The 20,413-nt window shown below is 39.0% G+C and overlaps 1 protein-coding gene across 3 annotated transcripts; it reads left to right on the top strand.

Moving 5' to 3' along the window:
• The first annotated feature begins 3,334 nt into the window (after positions 1-3,334).
• Positions 3,335-11,173, top strand: NR4A2 (nuclear receptor subfamily 4 group A member 2). Of its 3 annotated transcripts, none has more exons than XM_075180849.1 (8): positions 3,335-3,874; positions 5,264-5,388; positions 5,965-6,827; positions 7,754-7,883; positions 8,420-8,508; positions 9,191-9,393; positions 9,574-9,752; positions 9,858-11,173. In XM_075180849.1, exons 3-8 carry the CDS (start codon positions 5,967-5,969, stop codon positions 10,112-10,114), a joined length of 1,719 nt encoding a protein of 572 aa, XP_075036950.1. In that variant the 5' UTR covers positions 3,335-3,874; positions 5,264-5,388; positions 5,965-5,966; the 3' UTR covers positions 10,115-11,173. The 3 variants fall into 3 exon arrangements, with proteins under 3 accessions (XP_075036950.1, XP_075036949.1, XP_075036951.1); XM_075180848.1 differs by having other exon boundaries at positions 3,338-3,874; positions 8,420-8,583; XM_075180850.1 differs by having other exon boundaries at positions 3,339-3,874; positions 6,143-6,827; positions 8,420-8,583.
• The last annotated feature ends 9,240 nt before the right edge of the window (positions 11,174-20,413 follow it).

The raw sequence follows: 20,413 nt of genomic DNA on the forward strand, positions 1-20,413 counted from the left end.
TACCTTTATTATCACATTAAAGGAACAAGTGTCACCCCTCACACCCCATTATAAAGACTGTGGGCAGTTGCGAGATGAATCCAAATGTTATAAATTGAGCAGACACAGGTTGGTCGTATATTCTGGGGAAGGGGAGGGGGGGGGGGGTTGATAGCAAATTAATCTGTCCCCCCCCCCCCCCTTGCACACAGCCTGTGGGACTCTTACCAATGACAGCTAAATCTAAAAGGCAAAAGTGGCATCTGTGATAATCTACTTGCATTGAAGGCCTCTAATCTTGTGACAGATGAGATATTGAAAGCATGCCATTCTGCAGAGTCCTCTTTGCAGAACTGACTCTCCTGTTGTATTTGGTGGGCTGGCAAAATTCCACTGTGGGCCAACACACCAACATAGTAAAAGCTGTACCACCTCTTTGTGAAACTTCAGTGTGGATACATATGTGTGAATGTTACTGATGGAGGTGAGACTATGTGGTTTCCTATACTGAATTAGTCCTCTGGTTTAAAAATACCTGCAAGCAATGTTTCCGTATGTCTCAGACGTTCACTAGCAGTCTTAGATAAGTTCAGTTCATAGTGCAATAAAATAATAGGATCGCTCTATGCAAACCCAGGCAACCCGTGGCTGTCCAGCGGTTGTGAAACTACAAATCCCAGCATGCCCAAAAACTACCTGAATATGCTGAGACTTGCAGTTCCATTACAGATGAGGTTCCAGAGTTTCTGAAAGTGTTAGGGATTCAGAGCTCAGCTACCCAAGAGGTTCTGCAGCAGCTGCAAGTTATCTGAACCAGGCTCAGTGGTGTACAGTTGCCTTTAGGAGAGGTCACGGAGGGTCAACGTCTGGCTTGCAAAATGAAATTTAATTTAGGTAAGGCAACTACATGTGCAATAAAAGCCATTTTTTATATCAGAATATCAAGATCCAGCCTAGGTAAGGGTAAAGTACAACGCCACGGAAATAGACATTACATTAAAAGTCGTTATGCACATGACAGACACCTAGGATAGTCTGTCTTCTTTTCCTATTGGAGAACTATCTTGTTTAGTAATGATGTGATTGACTGCTTTAATTACAGCTCCCCTGCTCTCCTATTCATCTTCAACACTTAGGGTCAGTGGCAAGGGATTCAGGCTCAAACCTTCATCTTGACAATGCTCCAATGCCTTGAAATTGTCATTTGGCAACTATGCTGTGTATTGAATTTCCAGCATTGGGGGATGGTTCCTTACGCACAGGCACAATATGTACTTCATTGAAATTAATACATCCTCATGTAAGTAATCTGGAGTGATCCTTGGTATTACCTATGCAAATATTGTGAATACATCTCCAACCCATAACACTATAAACCTTTGTGTCTAACAGTTCTGCCTTGACACTGTCTGTAGGAAGCAGGAGTCATTAACACGTAAGTTGCTGTGCTGGTTGACATATTTAGTGACATCTCAGTAGGCGTTCTTCTGTAATTCTAAAAGGCTGTAACCTTAGTTCATGTTACCTGACCTACTCGTATTATTCAACCTGATTATTTTATTTTATTAAGAGACATATTCTTGCTCACAGTCATGCTATGATTTATTATATGCATTCAATAATTAGGTTATATATTTTACATCCACGAATTAAAAACACATAGTATTGATATTTTAATTGTCAAGTCGTTATTTCCATGAGTGCTATCAGAAACTGACTTATTTTTCCCTAAATGAGAGGAGGTCTGGTATTTTTTTATTATTATTATTATTATTATTATTATTATTATTATTATTACTACACAAGAACCACGATCTTCCCATCCCAGCAGGCAGGAATACGACAGTTGGATTCTTCAAGGGGGCAGAAGCTGCTACTACAGTCACGGAACAGAGGGGGGATTCCTGTTTATACCATTGCACAATGTTTGGATGGGGCCAAGGATGTTGTCAACCTATTTGAAGCTCACAGAATAAATCTGGTTGCTTAGAAGACAGAAGCGAGTTTGCATTCTCACCCACATGGCTAATTATAGGATACAAGCTGCATATGTGTGTAGATGTTATGTAATTTTGTTATTTATGACTCAGGATTCTGCAAAGGAGCCATGTTACTTGGTTGTAAAGCCTTCTATTATGTCACATAAGGCATATGGAGATGGCTTGGTGCTCCCTGTTTCATTTGACAGAAGAAAGGAGACAAGGCATCAAAGAGCTAATGAATAAGTGCAGCCGTGCTTTGGAAGCCTTATCCTCTTCTACTGAATTACGCAGAACCTGCAGCTGCTGCAGAACCTCTGGGGGAAAAAAAGCTGAGCTGTCAATCAAGGAATGTTTTGGTTCATTAGCTCTCATGCTATAGTAAGGAACAGCAGAAGCAGAGAGGTTAGGAGCAATATTGCTATGAGAGTTTGCAGCAATGTGACCATTCAATTTCATATAATGGTTTGCTCTATATACAGTATCTCTCTCGATCGAGAGAGAGAGAGAGAGGACCCCATACATATATGTATGTGTTAATAGATAGAGAGAGATTAGCAGATAGAGAGAAACAGTGAGAGAGAGAAAGAGAGAAAGAGAGAGAGAGAGAGAGAGAGAATGTGAGAGAGATTGGCAGATATAGAGGGGAGAGAGAGAGAGATTGGCAGATAGAGAGAGAGATAACGAGAGAGATTGGAGATTGAGAGAGAGAGAGAGAGAGAGAGAGAGAGAGACAGAGAGTGTGGGAGAGAGATTGACAGATAGAGAGAGAGAGACAGAGAGATTGGCAGATATAGAGAGAGAGAACGAGAGATATTGGAGATTGAGAGAGAGAGAGAGAGAGAGAGAGAGAGAGAGAGAGAGAGAGAGAGAGAGAGAGACAGAGACAGAGACAGAGAGTGTGGGAGAGAGATTGACAAATAGAGAGAGAGACAGAGAGATTGGCAGATATAGAGGGGGGAGAGAGAGAGAGATTGGCAGATAGAGAGAGAGAGAGAGAGAGAGAGAGAGAGAGAGAGAGAGAACGGGAGAGATTGGAGATTGGCCGAGAGAGAGAGAGAGAGTCAGAGAGAGTGTGGGAGAGAGATTGACAGATAGAGAGACAGAGAGATTGGCAGATTGATAGAGAGACAGAGTGAGACACAGAGATTGGTAGATAGATAGAGAGAAATAGATTGACAGATATATATAGAGAGAGAGAGAGAGAGAGAGAGAGAGGGAGAGACAGAGTGTGTGAGAGAGATTGGCAGATAGAGAGAAAGAGACAGAGAAATAGATTGACAGATAGATGAATAGATTACAACATAAGATATAGAAACGTAGTAACCACGTAGAAATCCAGACACAATGTTACAATGTTACAATGTTGCCACATAAAACGATCCCTCTCATACTTGGGTGCGTACAAACAGTCGTGTGTGTGTGTGTGTGTGTGTGTGTATGTGTTGTGTATGTGTAATTGTGTGCACGAGTCCCAGAGCACGCATGTCCTGCCATGCGAGCAGTCCACACACACACACACACACACACACACACACAGTTTCCTGGGGGTGCCCCCACTAGGAAGGCTCTACAGAAAGTGAGAACCCAACTTGCTCCCACCTTAAACCCAGAGCTCGCTCTGTGACGTCACATCGGAAATTTACCAAAAAGCAGAACGGGCCAACTGCAGGCTCTGAGCGGGTGAGTCCCCCGCCGATTGGCTGGCTGTGGCTGACGTCGGCTGACGCTGGCCGCTGGTAGTGTGATAGCAGTGGAATACTGAGCCCACATAAACAAAGGCACATTGGAGGGAAGGGCTCAGATCTCTGCTAACTAGTACAGGCAAGTTGTGTGCACCGGTCCTAGCACTCAGCTGCACGCAGGGATGTACACACATCTGGATGCATAGAGGCGCCTCTTCCACAGCACTGCAGGTAAGTGGCTCCTTCTCTGCTGATCTCTGCCTGGTTCATTCACACAGGCTGCTCTTCCACATACACCAGCATCTCTCCCATAGACATCACTCTCTATTCATTGCGCTCTGTCAGCTATATGCATTGGTTACAAATAATAATAATAATATATCAGATCGTAATGCATTATACTGAATGGCATAGTGTGGGATGGAACAAGCAGTCAAAGTAGTTTTAAAAGCACAATTGTGATTACCCACCTATAAGGCCCGGATCTGATCGTTTCGTGCTGTAGGAAAGTTGTCAGGTACCTATCATGTTTCATTATAGATCGTCTCTCAATGTGTCAGTTGCTCGTGGAAGTAGTAAACGATCTGCTTGTTAGACATGTTTTACGAATTCTAGAGAACTATAGACACATGGCTTTTATATATATATATATATATATATATATATATATATATATATATATATATATATATAGTGTGTGTGTGTGTGTACTATGCATGTGGGTCTGAGTTCCTGGATGCCTATATAGAGAGATGCTGATTCTTGCCTGCTAGCTGGCTCAGGGGGAGGTGATTTTCCGGTCTCCTAGTTACTGTACACGGGGCCATCAGCTGAAAGAGGTGATGCAAACCAATTAATATGGAACAGAACTGGATGTCTTGATACAATGTAATGCACTAATAAGCAATATTGCTAGAGGTCCCCCCCGTTCATTCTCTCTACAGAGGTGACAGCCACAGAAGACTGCTTCTCTAGATACCAGATTTAATGTCTGCAGAAATGTCACCCAACTTGATAAATTGTACATATACTTGACATAAATAATTGCTTATCCATCAGCTGTATTTAGGTGCTACTGAGTATATCTTTCTTAAAGGCAGTCATTTTTTGCTCCACAGCGATACCGAATATTTCACGTTGTAGTAAATGATTTGTGTTATACACAAGAAAGCATGTGTGTAAAGTGAATTTGGTATTAGATCTAAGTGATCAGAAATTTGAATCGGTTTGACATGTTCTGGGCCTTCTTCTGTCAAGTCAGATGGTTAGATTTGTGTTCTGTCACAATTTAAATGCCTGTCATGTTATGGACTAATTGATTTCTCGGGCACACTTAAATAAAGTGAACACCCACTATGAACAGTAAAATGACTCAACAGTCTAGTGAGTTTACAGTGATTTATAGTGGCCGGAGAAAGGGATTTCTCTAATGACTCATTTAAACTAAAATATCACTTCTAATCATCAGTATATTTTCCTTACTATTTTTCTGACCTAGAGATGGTGGAATTAAATGCTGAACTTTTCCATGTGCTATTTAAACAGCCAGGTCGTAGTTGTTATTTACACACACGCTTAGTTGCTGCTTTCATTTAACGTGTCCTATATTTCTGTTTTCAGAAACATATGCTGGAAACGTGGCTTCTTCTAAACTGACTATTTTATATCTTGGAGAGCTGTCCTAACAAGAATTACAACACTGTCCACCTTCACTTTCATCGAAAACGCCAGCAGCCCGGCTGAAGGTAGGTACAGTTTATTTTAGAAGGTGGTAGGGGGGTGTTTTTGGTAACAGCGTAAGCCTGCCATAGAGATAACACGATAGCATCGTTAAGTAGTTATGTTTATACGATATTTTAATTCTGGAGCTTTGGCTAGTGTAATGGGGAGAGGGGGGGGGGTACTTCCTAGGCACTTCAGCTGCGAATGAGCTACATCTCTTAGTATCATTGTTTGGGATAATGGGATTGTATATTATCAGCCGGTGGAGTGTAGGAATCTGTTTACACTTTACAGTAGAAATAAGCATTATGTGGGTTTGCAGCTGTTGTGGAACTACAAGTTCCAGCACACCCTGCCAGACAATTATGAGCAGGGCACGCTCGAGCTTGTTCCAAATTAGCTGGTGATCCACAGGTTGTCCACGCCAGTACCTATGTGAAATAATCAGTCCTTTTTGGGAAGTATTAAGGGTGGGTATGGCACCTTGGTGTAACGCTGAAATCCTTTATGTTTTGGGGGTAAATGAAACAATAATCCAGAAAATACTAGTAGTGCGCAGTTGACCAGTATGGGTATCTATATAATTGTTTCATTTACAGCCATGCCCTGTGTTCAGGCTCAATATGGGTCTTCGCCACAAGGAGCCAGCCCAGCTTCCCAGAGCTACAGTTACCACTCGTCAGGAGAATACAGCTCCGATTTCTTAACTCCAGAGTTTGTCAAGTTTAGCATGGACCTGACCAACACTGAAATCACTGCAACCACTTCTCTCCCCAGCTTCAGTACCTTTATGGACAACTACAATTCAAGCTACGACGTCAAGCCTCCTTGCTTGTACCAAATGCCCATCTCTGGCCAGCAGTCTTCAATAAAAGTTGAAGATATTCAGATGCACAGCTACCAACAGCACAGCCATCTAGCACCCCAGCCCGAGGAGATGATGGCTCATGCGGGCTCAGTCTACTACAAACCTTCATCACCCCCAACTTCCAACACCCCAGGTTTCCCCATCCAGCACAGTCCAATGTGGGATGAACCCGGCGCTTTGCACAGCTTCCACCAGAACTATGTAGCTACCACCCACATGATTGATCAGCGGAAAGGTCCAGTGTCCAGACTTTCCCTGTTCTCTTTCAAGCAGTCTCCACCTGGGACACCCGTGTCTAGTTGTCAAATGAGATTCGACCCTCACCATGTTTCCATGAACCACGAAACGTCGGGAGCCCACCATTTGGTGGACGGACAGACTTTTGCCGTCCCTAACCCTATCAGAAAACAAGCTGGCATGGGCTTCCCTGGACTTCAACTTGGCCATGCGTCCCAACTCATTGACAGCCAGGTCCCCTCACCCCCCTCCAGAGGCTCCCCATCCAACGAGGGGCTTTGTGCGGTCTGTGGAGACAATGCTGCTTGCCAACATTATGGAGTTCGTACTTGTGAAGGGTGCAAAGGTTTTTTCAAGGTTAGTAGAAGGCTTATTATCTCTGCTCATTATCAATGTCAGCCCCATCATGGTGTTTCATAAGAGCACTCTCTAAAGGGCAGCAAATCATTGATATATTTCTTTATCTCCGGAATCTAGTCCCTCTATAATGTTGATAAATTGGCAGCAATGAGTGACAATGAGTCACTGTTATTCATGATGACAAATTATAGGACGCAGAATCTTATTGCAAGCCTGAATACTTTTTCCTTCTATAATATTTGTAGCTCTGGTAAAAAAAAGCAATTTCTCTATAAAGGACATTGGGAAGTGATTGTCAGCCTTGTGGTTAATATTTGTATTGATCAGTTGTAAAAGGATACAAAGCCTTAACAATCATTTCTTTTGCAAGAAAAAACAACCGCTTCTTGAAGGGATATAAAATGGGGACAATTAGAATATGCTGCCAGTGCTCCTAGAAGACATTCTCTGATTCTCATTTCTTTGCTTGTGTTTGGTTGAACATTTATATTTGCATGTGCTACAAGCAGCCTTCCCCCCCTTCAGATTTAAATTGGTTAGGACAGAGAACCGTGTCTTAACTAACCAAGTGGAACAGAATTCCCTATGGTAAAATTAAGTGATCTCTTTATTTCGGCGTCCTGATTGAATAATCTTATCATTTGAAATGGAGACGTCTCTAAGGGATGTAAATAATATGAATGCCCACGGAATTGTATTTACTGAACGTCTCCTCCTTTTCTTCTTGGCATATAAAACACAGCTAGATGCTGCAGGACAGCTCAAATGTTAACGCTATCAATTTTCTGCTGTTAAATGCCCTGAACACACATACATAACACAAAAAGCCTCAGCCGTTCACACACATTACTCTCATCTCAGCTAATAATGAGAATTAACAAATCACGTCTAATTCAAACCCCCTTTCCCTTTCTCTCTTTCAGCGCACAGTCCAGAAAAATGCGAAATATGTTTGTTTAGCAAATAAAAACTGTCCAGTTGACAAACGACGTAGAAATAGGTGTCAGTACTGTCGCTTTCAGAAGTGCCTTGCAGTTGGAATGGTCAAAGAAGGTACCTATATGAATTTAAATTATATACACACTATTGTATTTTACAGGGGATTGCTGGGGTAGACATGCTTTCAAAACTTTATTTGTGTTACTTTGTATATTACGTTATTTGTACATTGAGAAACCTTCTTAATATTGATTAGAAGCCTGTAGATAAATTCTGTAGATAAATTCTCGCTGGATTAGAGGGAAATCGGTTCTTATGTTTATAAATAAAAAGATATTATTTTAGATTTAATAAAAAAAATGAGGTTGTCAGCCTGATAATTATATAAGGGTGAGTTGCTGATTGGATTGTTTTCCCTGATTTACAGCTGAGAGATCCATGTGTGTGGGGAAGAGTGGGGATGGCAATGGGGAGATTTTGGTGCCAGGGAATTTAGACGACACCAGTTCTGATGTTTATTGTATTGTTCATAAATTAGCCAGGCAGCCTGCATTCAAGGGTGTCTTTGTAATGAGGCAGAGGACATTGTGTGCCAGGAATGTGAGTGGGAACCAAAGCCTAAACGTCTTGATCTTTTCCTTTGCTTGCAGTCGTTCGCACAGACAGTTTGAAAGGTCGAAGGGGTCGCTTGCCATCCAAGCCCAAGAGCCCCCAGGAGCCGTCGCCCCCTAGCCCACCGGTGAGTCTGATCAGTGCCCTAGTGAGAACCCACGTCGATTCCAACCCGGCAATGAGCAGCCTGGACTATTCCAGGGTAAGTGGGAGTCTGGACTGTGTCACTCAGCAGCCTTATCAGGGCACCATAAAAACGATCCCTTATTCTATTTGTACCGCTTAAATTATCGGCTGCCGAGCCGAGAATATTTATCAGGGTGCAAATGAATCTCATTGTAGCCTTCAGTCTGGTCCCTTTTACGTTTAAATACACTTGACCCTTCTCTTGCACATAATGGTGTGATTGCAAAACTGGCTCTGACATTTTTGACCTCAAACCCTTTTTGGTCTCAACAAATCAGAAATATAAAAGACACAGTTATGTCTACATTATATTATATTTATGTACTGTTATAGAAAACAAAATTTATCCCAAATTCCCGTCTGGTTGCTGGGATTTATAGATTAAGTCCAGACCTGGTGCCACTATCTATAATTAACTGATTTGCAGGAGGGGGGGGGGGGGTCTCATTTTCTCATTTTCCTACTGGTTACATTGAGATTTAATTGTTGTAAAAAAAAAAAAAAAGCCAGGCTCCCCTGTTATAATAAACGTGGGAGGCAATTTCACGGGTTATATATTGTATAAATAGAGCATTATATTATTTTTTTTAAATGTTTTTTTTATTTTATTTCCTGTTTTCCAGTTTCAAGCCAACCCAGAATTCCAAATCAATGGCGATGACACTCAACATATACAACAGTTTTACGATCTACTGACTGGTTCTATGGAGATAATCAGAGGGTGGGCTGAGAAGATCCCAGGATTCTCCGAGTTGCACAAACAGGATCAGGATCTCCTCTTCGAATCAGCTTTCCTGGAACTATTCGTATTGCGGTTAGCATACAGGTAATTACCAAACTAAGTTTTAATTGTTATATAAGCAACCCTCTTTCAAGGTCAATTGATTTGCATTTTATTGGCTCCGCAGTAATTAGGAGTCTTTTAACGTCCATTTATTATTCTGATACTAATTACTTTTTGTCTTTTTTTTTCCTCTGTTTTTTTTTTTTTTTTAATTAACTCCAGATCTAACCCAGCTGAGGGCAAACTCATCTTCTGCAATGGGGCCGTTTTGCACAGGTTACAGTGTGTACGTGGCTTTGGCGAATGGATTGACTCTATTGTTGAATTCTCGTCCAATTTGCAAAGTATGAACATTGACATTTCGGCGTTCTCCTGTATTGCTGCTTTAGCGATGGTCACAGGTGAGCATCCAACACAACTACTGTAAATCATTCTCCTTTTAGTAGAGGAATGCAAATGGGGTTGTTTGGAACAATTAACAATGTGTATTTTTTTTTTCCTTGCAGAGAGACATGGATTAAAAGAACCAAAGCGAGTAGAAGAATTGCAGAACAAGATTGTAAACTGCTTAAAGGACCATGTTACATTTAATAATGGGGGATTAAATCGCCCAAACTACCTTTCCAAACTCCTAGGAAAGCTACCTGAACTTCGTACTCTTTGCACCCAGGGCCTCCAACGCATTTTCTATCTAAAGTTGGAAGACTTAGTACCACCGCCTGCCATCATTGACAAACTCTTTTTGGACACATTGCCTTTTTAAATAAAGATTTTTTTTTTTCAATGAACTCTAAAAGTAACTTTACCAGACTAAGGGGATTCTACCTGTGAAAAAAATATGCAGTTTGGGTTCCAAATTGCCAACAGTGACTTTGGCATCTGCCAACAGAGGATGGGCTCTTCAGGATCTAAGGACAAAGGACTCAAGCAATTAAACTGCTATCAGCTCTTTATCATCAGTTGACACCGTTCCTCAATTAGAACCACGTCTAATTATGACATAACATCTCTTAATTTACTAAGTGCATTCATGAATGACCTCAGTGAAAAAAAAAAAAGTATTAAGGTGACCAATCACATCGCCCCTACAGAGACTAAAAAAACAAACAAGTTTTCTGTTGTAAAAGAAAGCTGTAATATATTGTGAAATACATGTTCAGTGGATGGCATGAAGGAAAAACAAATAAGGCTTGTACATGTATAAGATACAGTTTAGCTATTTTTAATCATTTTGTGCCTATTTATGAATAAATATTCAACCGATTCTACAAGCTGTGTTTGCAAAAAAATAATAATAGAATAAATACTAATAAAAAAAAATATTGCATAAAAAGCATGTTTATACAGTGCTAGATCGGGAAAAACCTATAGACAATTTCTTCTCCGGTAATGTCTATATTATATAAATAGTATACAGACACTATGTAGTCTGCTAGATTTTATAAAGACTGGTGGTTATTCGAGCTTAATAAAAAATTAAACATTTTCTCAACTGTAAATAAGTAGGCACAAGTATTACAATAAAACGACCATTGCAAAAGGACATCTACGTGTTTGTAACACCGTCCAACATTCCTTGTTTGTAACTGTTGTATGTACTGTTGATGTTAATACAAAATTTATACAGTACCTTAGTTTCTTTTTGTTGTCTAAGGCTAAATTAAACTTGCATGCAACAGCTTCTAACAGTTTCCAGGGGTATCTACGCATAACCCAGTTGAAACGACTGAGCACTTTGATTTTATTTTTTTTATTATTGTCTCAAAAATTGTCAGTTAATATATTATTTCATGTTTGAAAAGTAAAATTTGTAATACTGCCAGCAGTAGTATGTTTCTTTATCTTATAACGCATTGCAGGTCATTGTTCAGAACGTAGTCGTGTATGTTCTTCTGTTTATTTATATTTGTGTTCAACCATTACCACAATAACATACGGGATAAATCTTGTATTCCAAATTGCAAGCGAGTGACATTTCTTTTAAAGAGTAACATGACTTTATTAAAAGGACAAGTCTATGTGCAGGTGTTCAGACGTCGTGGAGGAATCAAACTTTTGGTAGTAATGTGTAATGTCATTGGTATGCGGTTAGTACAAGCATTTGAATTTATTTCATTTAAAAATCGGACTTGTTATTTAATGCCCCCCATATTTTAATGCCATTGCCCCAATATTTAGCAAAACAAATAGAAATGGTCCAATAGAGTGAAAATCAACTTTCAGCATTTTGGAAGCTAACATTTTTAATATTGGTAAGATTCATATCTAATCTGGAGGTGAATAGGTTTTAGTACTTGGAATATCGCTGCATTTTTAGGACACTAGTACACTACATTATATATATATATATATATATATATATATATATATATATATATATATAATCTAACAGGTGCAGTGCACCTGTTTTCAAAAGCCATTTTCTTAATCATGCATCGTTTCAATTATGAATGCTTATTCTCTAGCTAAAGCCCTTACTATCTGTTCTTAAATAAAAATATGTAACAGTAGAGTTCTTAAGTTAGCCAGGCTCTGTATTGTGTACTGAATAGTTCTTTATTTGTTAAGCAGATATGACACTCTCTTACTGACGGCTTTTTTAATAGCATAAAATGTACTTATTGAGCCCTGCCTTTGGACACAGGGCGCTTATTGTGTGAGGATTATCAGACAAATAAACACAGTTTTAAGATTGAAAAATAATTCACTTCCCTTTTATCAGTATCAAATGTTTATCAAAATAGAAATTCATTGCCATCTAAAATACAAACGAAAATAATAATACGAGTAGAAGATCACGGTGCATAGAAAGGACATTATAATCTCCTTGTTAAAAATAAAGATAAGTAGATATATAATTATTTATTCCATTTGGATTTTTAAAAGATGTTTCTTATTCACAATGTTTTTTTTTCATGAAGATTCAACAATTGTGAAAGAAGCAACGCAAATATTACATATTTCAACAGAATCAATCAGAATTCCTTATTGTTCTATATGGGAACTATCCAATCGTTTTTTTTCTTTCATTTTCTTTTAATTCTAAGTAGTTGTCAGCTATGAAAAATAGAATCGCTCCTTATTTTTTTTTAGAAATCCATTGAAGGAAATGTATTTGCATCGTATAGTTAATGTAGAGATTAATGGTAACATTTTTGCGATCAGAATATCACGTCACTCAGATATTTAAGTTCAGTTCACAAAACGGTTTAAGAAATTGTGGTAACAAAGCGGTTGGAGAAACGTTCTATTCCATTACCTGAGCCTATTAAATGTCATTTTTTTATTTTCTCATTTGTGCTATATTACATTTGTCTTATCGACCCCCTTCTATATGCCTTTTTCGCTTTTCTCTTTTCTACAACACTGATCCCACTTCTATTTAGAATGGGAAAATCAATAGTAGTGATTTAGTACAAATATTTAGCCGCAATTTCCCGGCACCTATCAGTAGCGTTTAGGGGTTTAATTTAGCCACTAATCCCTTTTGAATATACGTATAGGAAACAGAATGAATCATTTCATCCCGAGATTAAAGTTCTCTCCCTTCTTGTAGTTTGACAGCACCAAGAACGTTTTGGGCTGTTGTAATAAAATTAATGTTTAAATGTCCCGTTTATAACAGGAATTATATTTAATATTGAGACTTGCTGGAGACTTTTTTTGTGAATGACTTTACGCCCCTATTCAAATTAATTAGTGAAAAACCCTTTAAATTTTAACCATATGTAAAATACTCGATAGCAGCTTGTTCCAGAGATCATATAAAAATACACAGCAAGAAAATGAGATGTAGTTAGTGTCGACATGGTAAAGTTTGTACTGTATATCGTCCTATCAATTACAGTTTTGGGTTAACGTTGCAGTGCGCTAATTTTTGACGCAAAGATTAAAAGGTTTTGCAGGAAAATTGAAATACAGTAAATGAAAGTATTTGATATACACGTTTCCCTCCATACGTGTGTTTATTTGGTGGCGTATGTGTTTATTAGAGATCAGGTACATAATATTTGCTTGTTTCATAAAGTTACGCTCATAACTGTTTTTTAAAGTGATTCAATACATATGAGTATTCCATTGGTCCATAACCCATCTGTACTGCAGTAGTTGGGTGCACATCAAAGACAGCTGTCTCTCTGCTTATATTACTCCAATACTTCTAATCTCTACGAAGTGTGTAACTTCCAGATGAGTTCACTAATGTATTTGTTGCTTAAAATTCACGGGATGCTGTAGTTAACTCCTTCAAACCAGTATATCCCAAGTGTTTTATTCCTTTCAATGGTTAAACTTGAAATTCCCCAAATCGTATTCTAGAATACAGTCAGTTATGGCTGTTCTGACAGACTGGAACACAGTTGGTTTTAGCTATTCTGCAAAGAAATCATTTTATCAAGTAAGTACGGCTCAATGTAAACTATATATACACTGTAATATTTTTCTTTGATATAGATGCAACAAATATTGTGCTAGCAAAGGCTATTATGATTCAATCTATAATATTCTGCAATGCAGACTTGGTCAATCAGAGTCTCTCCGGCTGGCAAAGAATTAAAAATTCCAGCTGCCCTGCCACTCTCCGTCGGAAGCTGGCAGAACATGCTGATACTTGTAGTCCCCCCCACACAGCTGGAGAGACACAGGCTCCCTAACTCTGCTGTGTGGCTTTAGCTGTATAATGTGCTAGCTGTTTGATTTTTCCTAGCTACTTATGTTCTGCTAACACATTGTGCAGGCATTCGAGGATAGCAAGGAGGTGCTGAGCGTGTGGTCCAATTGTAATGACAGTGTGAAACAGAGAGTGACAATAGATCAGGGTATTGCTAAGATACAGAACTATTGTTTGAAGAGCTGTTGAATTGTATTGTGATGGATATAGCTGGTGATTGGTTCAGACGAAGCTCCATATTGTCACCGTGTCAGTGCAAGGCTGCACCTGTTTGTCAATGTTTAGCAGTAGTACTCTACTATATTGTGACGTGTTAATACTGCAAGGATTAGCTCTTTAGTATATTATAGGATTCATTAAGAAATAAAAGGGCAATTGTTCTAACAATGCATTATCACACTTGTATCAGTAAGGAACCTTTAAACACCTGCGCCGATGGGAGGTAGCTACTATCAGAATACAGAGGCACAGTATCCCTCAGTAACTCATCAGCAATTAGCATTGGTGTTGCAAGGTACACAGTCAAAGCTAATGACTGATCAGTTGCTGCACACTTTTGCATTCTTTAGTAAATGGTTTATTGAGGACAATCTGGAGGTACGGACTGTGTAATATACAGACCAAGTGACTGTCTTCAAGATTAAAGTTATTAACTCTTTCAATCGCTATTAACTCTAAAACAGAATACCTACTGTTCAGGTAGATCAATAGCCACAATATTTTTTTCAGGTGTATAGAAATAAAAGCTGATAGGATCGCTACAGTTGTGCGTTTTTTTTTTGTCTTTCCACAATGTGATCTCTGTTCTTGGTCAGAGCAGTTCATGTAATATTATTTATTTTGTTTGCTGTGTGTATCTTTGTTTAAACCAGGGAAATTTAATTATCAGTCACTTAAAAGCTTCTAGTTGTGTTTCTGTTTGCGAAAACAACTGATACGTTTAAATAAAAGTCTTCTAAAAATGACAGAAGGAACAGGTGATATTGTGTTGGATTTAAGGGGGGGATGAGTGGTACAATGTTAAGAACAACAGTAGAAATATAGAGTTGCTACTTCCCTTTATAATATAATATAATAGTCCCAATAAAGCCCGTATCATACATACATTATTGTTAACTGCTTCACCTCCAGTACACAGACCCACTAAGTTGTAGACTACAACAATACAATTAGACATTCGCCATTTTTAAAAAGACACATTGTAATACTTAAATGGGAATATGTTATCAAGTCAGCAATGTGGGAAATGTTGACATTATCCAGGGAAATCTGGAATAGCCATACAACTTTGATCGATTAAAAAAACAAACACATAATAAAATATAATTTGGGTGAATCCACCTCTCATGCAAACAGTACAAATATTTACTGAATTTAGATTGCAGGGTTTATTGGGGATAAAATCCAAAAAGGACAACACCCCCCCACCCCTTCACCATCACATACACTGTCAGCAGTTTACCTGTGTTTAAAATTATCAATACCCTCTTTCTTTCTGATCTTATTAGAACAAGGTATTGAAAAAAATGGAATATTTTTATTGTTTTCTAAATATATTTGACTCAGTTTGAAGTCACTCTAAAAATCTAATAATTCCATAGCAAATGTTGAGATAAAATAGGAAACAACAAAGGACAATATTCAATGTATTAAACACATTCTTGTTAGGATATTGCAGATGACAGCAATGGAATATTTCAGAACTATCCTATTACCAGGGCTCCCATGTAAATCTGTGTCATAGTCAGTTATTTTGTCACAGGAGCTGACAGTCTTACAAGTAGTGTTAAATAATCTATATTACAAGCGTTTGCACCTTCTAGCCTTAGGCTGGCAAAGCATTATGGGAGCTGTTCTTTAGCAATAGGAAGAGTTGATGATCACCGGTTTTGATCTGTGGGAAAAATAACTATTATTGGTGAGTCACATGGTTGGCCAAATTAGGTAGATTTGGTCAGTCAGTGGGTGTGCCAAACCAGGGCGCAATGTTTGATGTTACCTCATGACCATCCACTGCTGGTGTTGATGACAAACTTTACCACCCATCCAGAACAAAACCCTAAGGGTTCCCTTACACAGGTAAGTACTTGTTAACTATACGGACATCCCTTGTAGGTGGCGCTCAAGAGCAATGCCATAATGGTGTATGTATTGGTGGTATTTTGGATTGTTTGAGCACATGTGCAGGCAGGTTCTCCTCTAGCCTGCCATAGTCCATCTGTTCCTCATCAGTGATTGGGGGAGGGGTGGGTGGTAAGATGGGAGGGTAGATGTGGGACCCAGTACTGCAAACACACTGAGCTCACAATCTGCATGGGCTCCCTACCCAGACTAGCATCTTTAAGCTGGATTCAGTACAGGAAAAATTAATCATTAATGGAAGCCTCTCGTGTAGAGTATGTTACTTCAGCCATCAGACCTTTCTGTTATTTTGAGCTCTCCACTTGCACCCAAGGTAAATGGAACCTCAGTGGAATGTTAGGTGGGCTAAGTCATGTGGTGCTTATACATTTAACAAGTACCCATGGGACTACCTGGCCTCTTACATTCATGTGTGTGTCCATATTTCAAAGATCAGATGGATCATAGAGGACACAGTTAAGGTGCCTATACAAGCGGTGATTTTGACAGCCAATTAAGTTGTTTGAAATCCCCACATGTATGGGAATAAAACACCACAGACTCCAATGACCATCTCATAGAGAGCCATCAGAATGGAAGGGGAGATGTGGTTGGATGGTGACGGCATCTGATCGAGTTTGTGGTCATCATCCGGCCACACTAATGGAGTTCAGTTAGATGTGGATGTTTGCCCCGGGAGCTGAATGTATGGCTCTTTCAGATTTGGACAGAAATCTATGTGCGTGGTAAAATCTGGAAAAGATCTAGCTGTCCAACAGTTGTAACGGGACTGGTTTGGTCAGTATATGGCCCCACATAGTGCGGTCAGATAACCAGATTTACCAACCATCCTGCTCAACATTTCAGATATTGATCACCAGATTTTCAGTCTCTTTCACCCTTACAATTTGCGTCCAATTTGGTTTAAAATAATCTCCTTGCCCTGCTATATTGCAAGATATATGGCCACTTCAACCAGTCAGATAATCATTTTGGACCATACACACAGTTTTTTTTACTCAAATCGGTCTAAAACCAAATTATTGATGGGATTTGGCACTAATTTTCCAATCGGAATAGATCAGAGTTTATTTGAGCGGGCTGGAATTCCAGACAATTACCACGGCAGCATTCATGTGAGATTACTAGTCGGTGTGGCTAACTTGACTCCAAATCTATTTGTGTGGCAATCTGACTGAACAACTGTGTGGGCATCACTAATGCATATATATATATATATATATATATATATATATATATATATATATATATATATATATATCTATACTCACAAGGACAAGACTACTCAAAATACCATAAACCTAAAGATTCTTTTTTAGTCAGTAGAGATATTGCTAAACCACAAAGTAGTTGTAAATTTCATAAAATGTGTTATGAAACTGGTAAAGACTTCACAATAAAAGCAATGTCCTTTTGTTAACTCGCTAAACTTTATTGAAGTATATTCTTTAAAGTTGCTTCATAGAAGTCAAACATTAACAAAAAATATATTTTAGGATCATGGTAGAGTTGGAGACAAGGGAAACAACTGCCCAAAGCCAACCAACTTAGAAGAGCCCCATCCTAATTTGCAGCACTGTGGAGCTCTTTATCCAGCAGTCTTGGTGGGACGAATAAAAATGATTTAAATTATTTAGCGCAAGTGGCTTAATTCAAAGGTAAAACATAACAGGTACAAGGAGAACATTTAGGGTATGAAACTTAGAAGGGACAGGATTTTAAATGAGTAGTCACCTTGTAAAACAGCAGTTTCGGAATGGACAGATCCAGGGGCTTAACACTCAATCATTGGGTCCTTTAGCAACATTTTGGAGGTCCCAGATGTAGTGGTTCATCTGCTCATCATCACCATTTATTTATATAGCGCCACTGATTCCGCAGCGCTGTACAGAGAACTCATTCCCATCAGTCCCTGCCCCATTGGAGCTTACAGTCTAAATTCCCTAACATACACACAGAGACAGAGAGAGACTAGGGTCAATTTTGATAGCAGCCAATTAACCTACTAGTATGTTTTTGGACTGTGGGAGGAAACCCACACAAACACAGGGACAACATACAAACTCCACACAGATAAGGCCATGGTCGGGAATTGAACTCATGACCCCAGCGCTGTGAGGCAGAAGTGCTAACCACTTAGCCACCATGCTGCTCCTGGACTGCTCTTCTCTGGGAGCCAGGACATAGGCGGTGAAGCACATTTCTGGACCAGAAACACTGCAATTTCCCATATCAGCTACATTGGCTACTCCTACTCTAGTCTCCCCAGTGTACCGAGCTCTATGTCAGGGAACTATAGTCCAGTAAGGTTAACATCTATAGTGTGGAGTTGTTAAGTATCTTGTGCTTTTACGTGGTCACCAAATTACTCTGTGACTTATAATATTCTTATAGTTTACAATAATAAAATACATTATCCTACCTATATTACTGGTGTGACATGAATATATGCAAAATATATCCATATATTTGGTGATTAGTGCAGTGCTGTATATATTTAACATTGGCGAGTAATGATGTCCCTTATGTCACATGACTCATTTTAAAAGAGTTCCATAATGGAATGTATGAAATCTTGCGATATTCTACATGGAATTGAAATATATTAGGCTTATTTAGATGTATGTTGCCCTTATTTAAATATATCCCCTCTAAACTGGGGATGTTTATTCACATTTGGTGTTCCCTCAACAAGCAGCTTTTGATATCTGTAATAATAATATTGTGTAATATATAGCCATGAGGTAATTAAATATGAGGCTTGAATTGCTATGTAAGAGCTGAACACGGATGGAAAGAGAAACAGAGATGGTGAATAGAAGCAGAACCTGCACCAGCCTGTGACCTGACAAGACCCCAATGAATTTTATAGCCTCGGGTGCTTTGTCAAGGCTTTCTGTTCCAATGCATACATTTATGTAATATGCAACTGAGGATGTCGTCCACAATCTGTAAAACCATTTTCCTTGAAGAAAGAGTTTTGCAGATCTGAAAATAACGTGACAATAGCACAGATTTTCAGCTTCAAATAGTATCATGAATTTGCTGTAGCCGAGGAAATTGGATTATGTGTTCGGTTTGATTTAAGAAAAAAAAAAAAAAGAGAATAGTTTCCAAACGCAGCTGCCGACTCATCATCGCCTCTGAGTTCCTTCACATAAGCGTAAGCCTCTGAGCGGGTTCTGCTGTACTACGGGTCACCGACGTAGTCCCCAGACCAGAGATTTGTAGCCGGCTGTTGCCTTATACTTGTCCGTGATTCTTGAACATTCTATTACAGAATTTATTTTATTTGCTTTTAGCCAAAATGCCTGGATAATATGTCAACAAAAAGGTTAGTTTATGAAATATGGATGTGCAGTGCTTTTTTCTTTCTTCACAAATCGTCATCACCAGTTATTTATATAGCGCCACTAATTCCGCAGCGCTGTACAGAGAACTTCTCACATCAGTCCCTGGCGCATTGGCGCATTGTGTGGCATCCCAAAATTAGTTTTTATGGTTTTGCAAAAAACTCTTCAGGCCTGAGACATTAGGAGGGCAAAACAAAAAAAAAAAAAGGAGTAACTTTGCTCCTTGGCAAAACCATGTTGCATCCGAGAGGGAAGTAAATTTAAAACGTGGGGTCAAATTTATAGTTGGGGAAGGGCATATCCTAGATCAACCTTAAATTTCAGTATAAAAATAAAGCTATCAAGTATTTGTGTGTTACATAAAAAAGCAGCCAGTATTTTCCTTACATGGAAAATAATAAACTCATTTGCACCCCTTATATTGTAACATGGTTTGTCTAGGATCAAAAGTACTCCTCCTTTGGCCTTGCTCTCCTTAATGACTCAGACCTGCTATTGTACAAAGATTCGCATTGCAAAGAGCTCATATTTAAGATGTGTACAACTGTGCACCAGTTTAAATGTTAGAATGGCTAAAAATTGTGTTTTTTTTGTCTATGTGGAGAAGATATTGAAATGAGCTACACAAGGTGGAGATATATAAAGATATATAAAGGCTTTTCAGATTTGTCATGGAGCTGCAGAGTACTTGAGTCATGCAGGAGGTCCAGATTTTAATAGTCCCATGGAGATCACCTTAATGACATAATTTGGAGCATATACAATTTTCTGCATGAAAGGCAATGGTGTAGAAGGGTATTTTGGCTGACAAGACACGCTGGCACTTAACCAAGTGGACACCAATGGCTGGTAATTAAAACACCTCTGGCTGACGTATAACCAATTTGGCACCTTTTGC

This window comes from Mixophyes fleayi, chromosome 7, assembly GCF_038048845.1.
Source record: "Mixophyes fleayi isolate aMixFle1 chromosome 7, aMixFle1.hap1, whole genome shotgun sequence".
Classification (NCBI taxonomy): domain Eukaryota; kingdom Metazoa; phylum Chordata; class Amphibia; order Anura; family Limnodynastidae; genus Mixophyes; species Mixophyes fleayi.

What these genes read in the sequence shown, in the direction of transcription:
- NR4A2 (XM_075180848.1), top strand. Translation starts at nt 5,967, where the DNA reads ATGCCCTGTGTTCAGGCTCAATATGGGTCTTCGCCACAAGGAGCCAGC. An exon ending in GGTGCAAAGGTTTTTTCAAG is followed by an intron (nt 6,828 to 7,753) that starts GTTAGTAGAAGG and finishes TCTCTCTTTCAG; the next exon opens with CGCACAGTCCAGAAAAATGC. An exon ending in TGCTTTAGCGATGGTCACAG is followed by an intron (nt 9,753 to 9,857) that starts GTGAGCATCCAA and finishes TTTTCCTTGCAG; the next exon opens with AGAGACATGGATTAAAAGAA.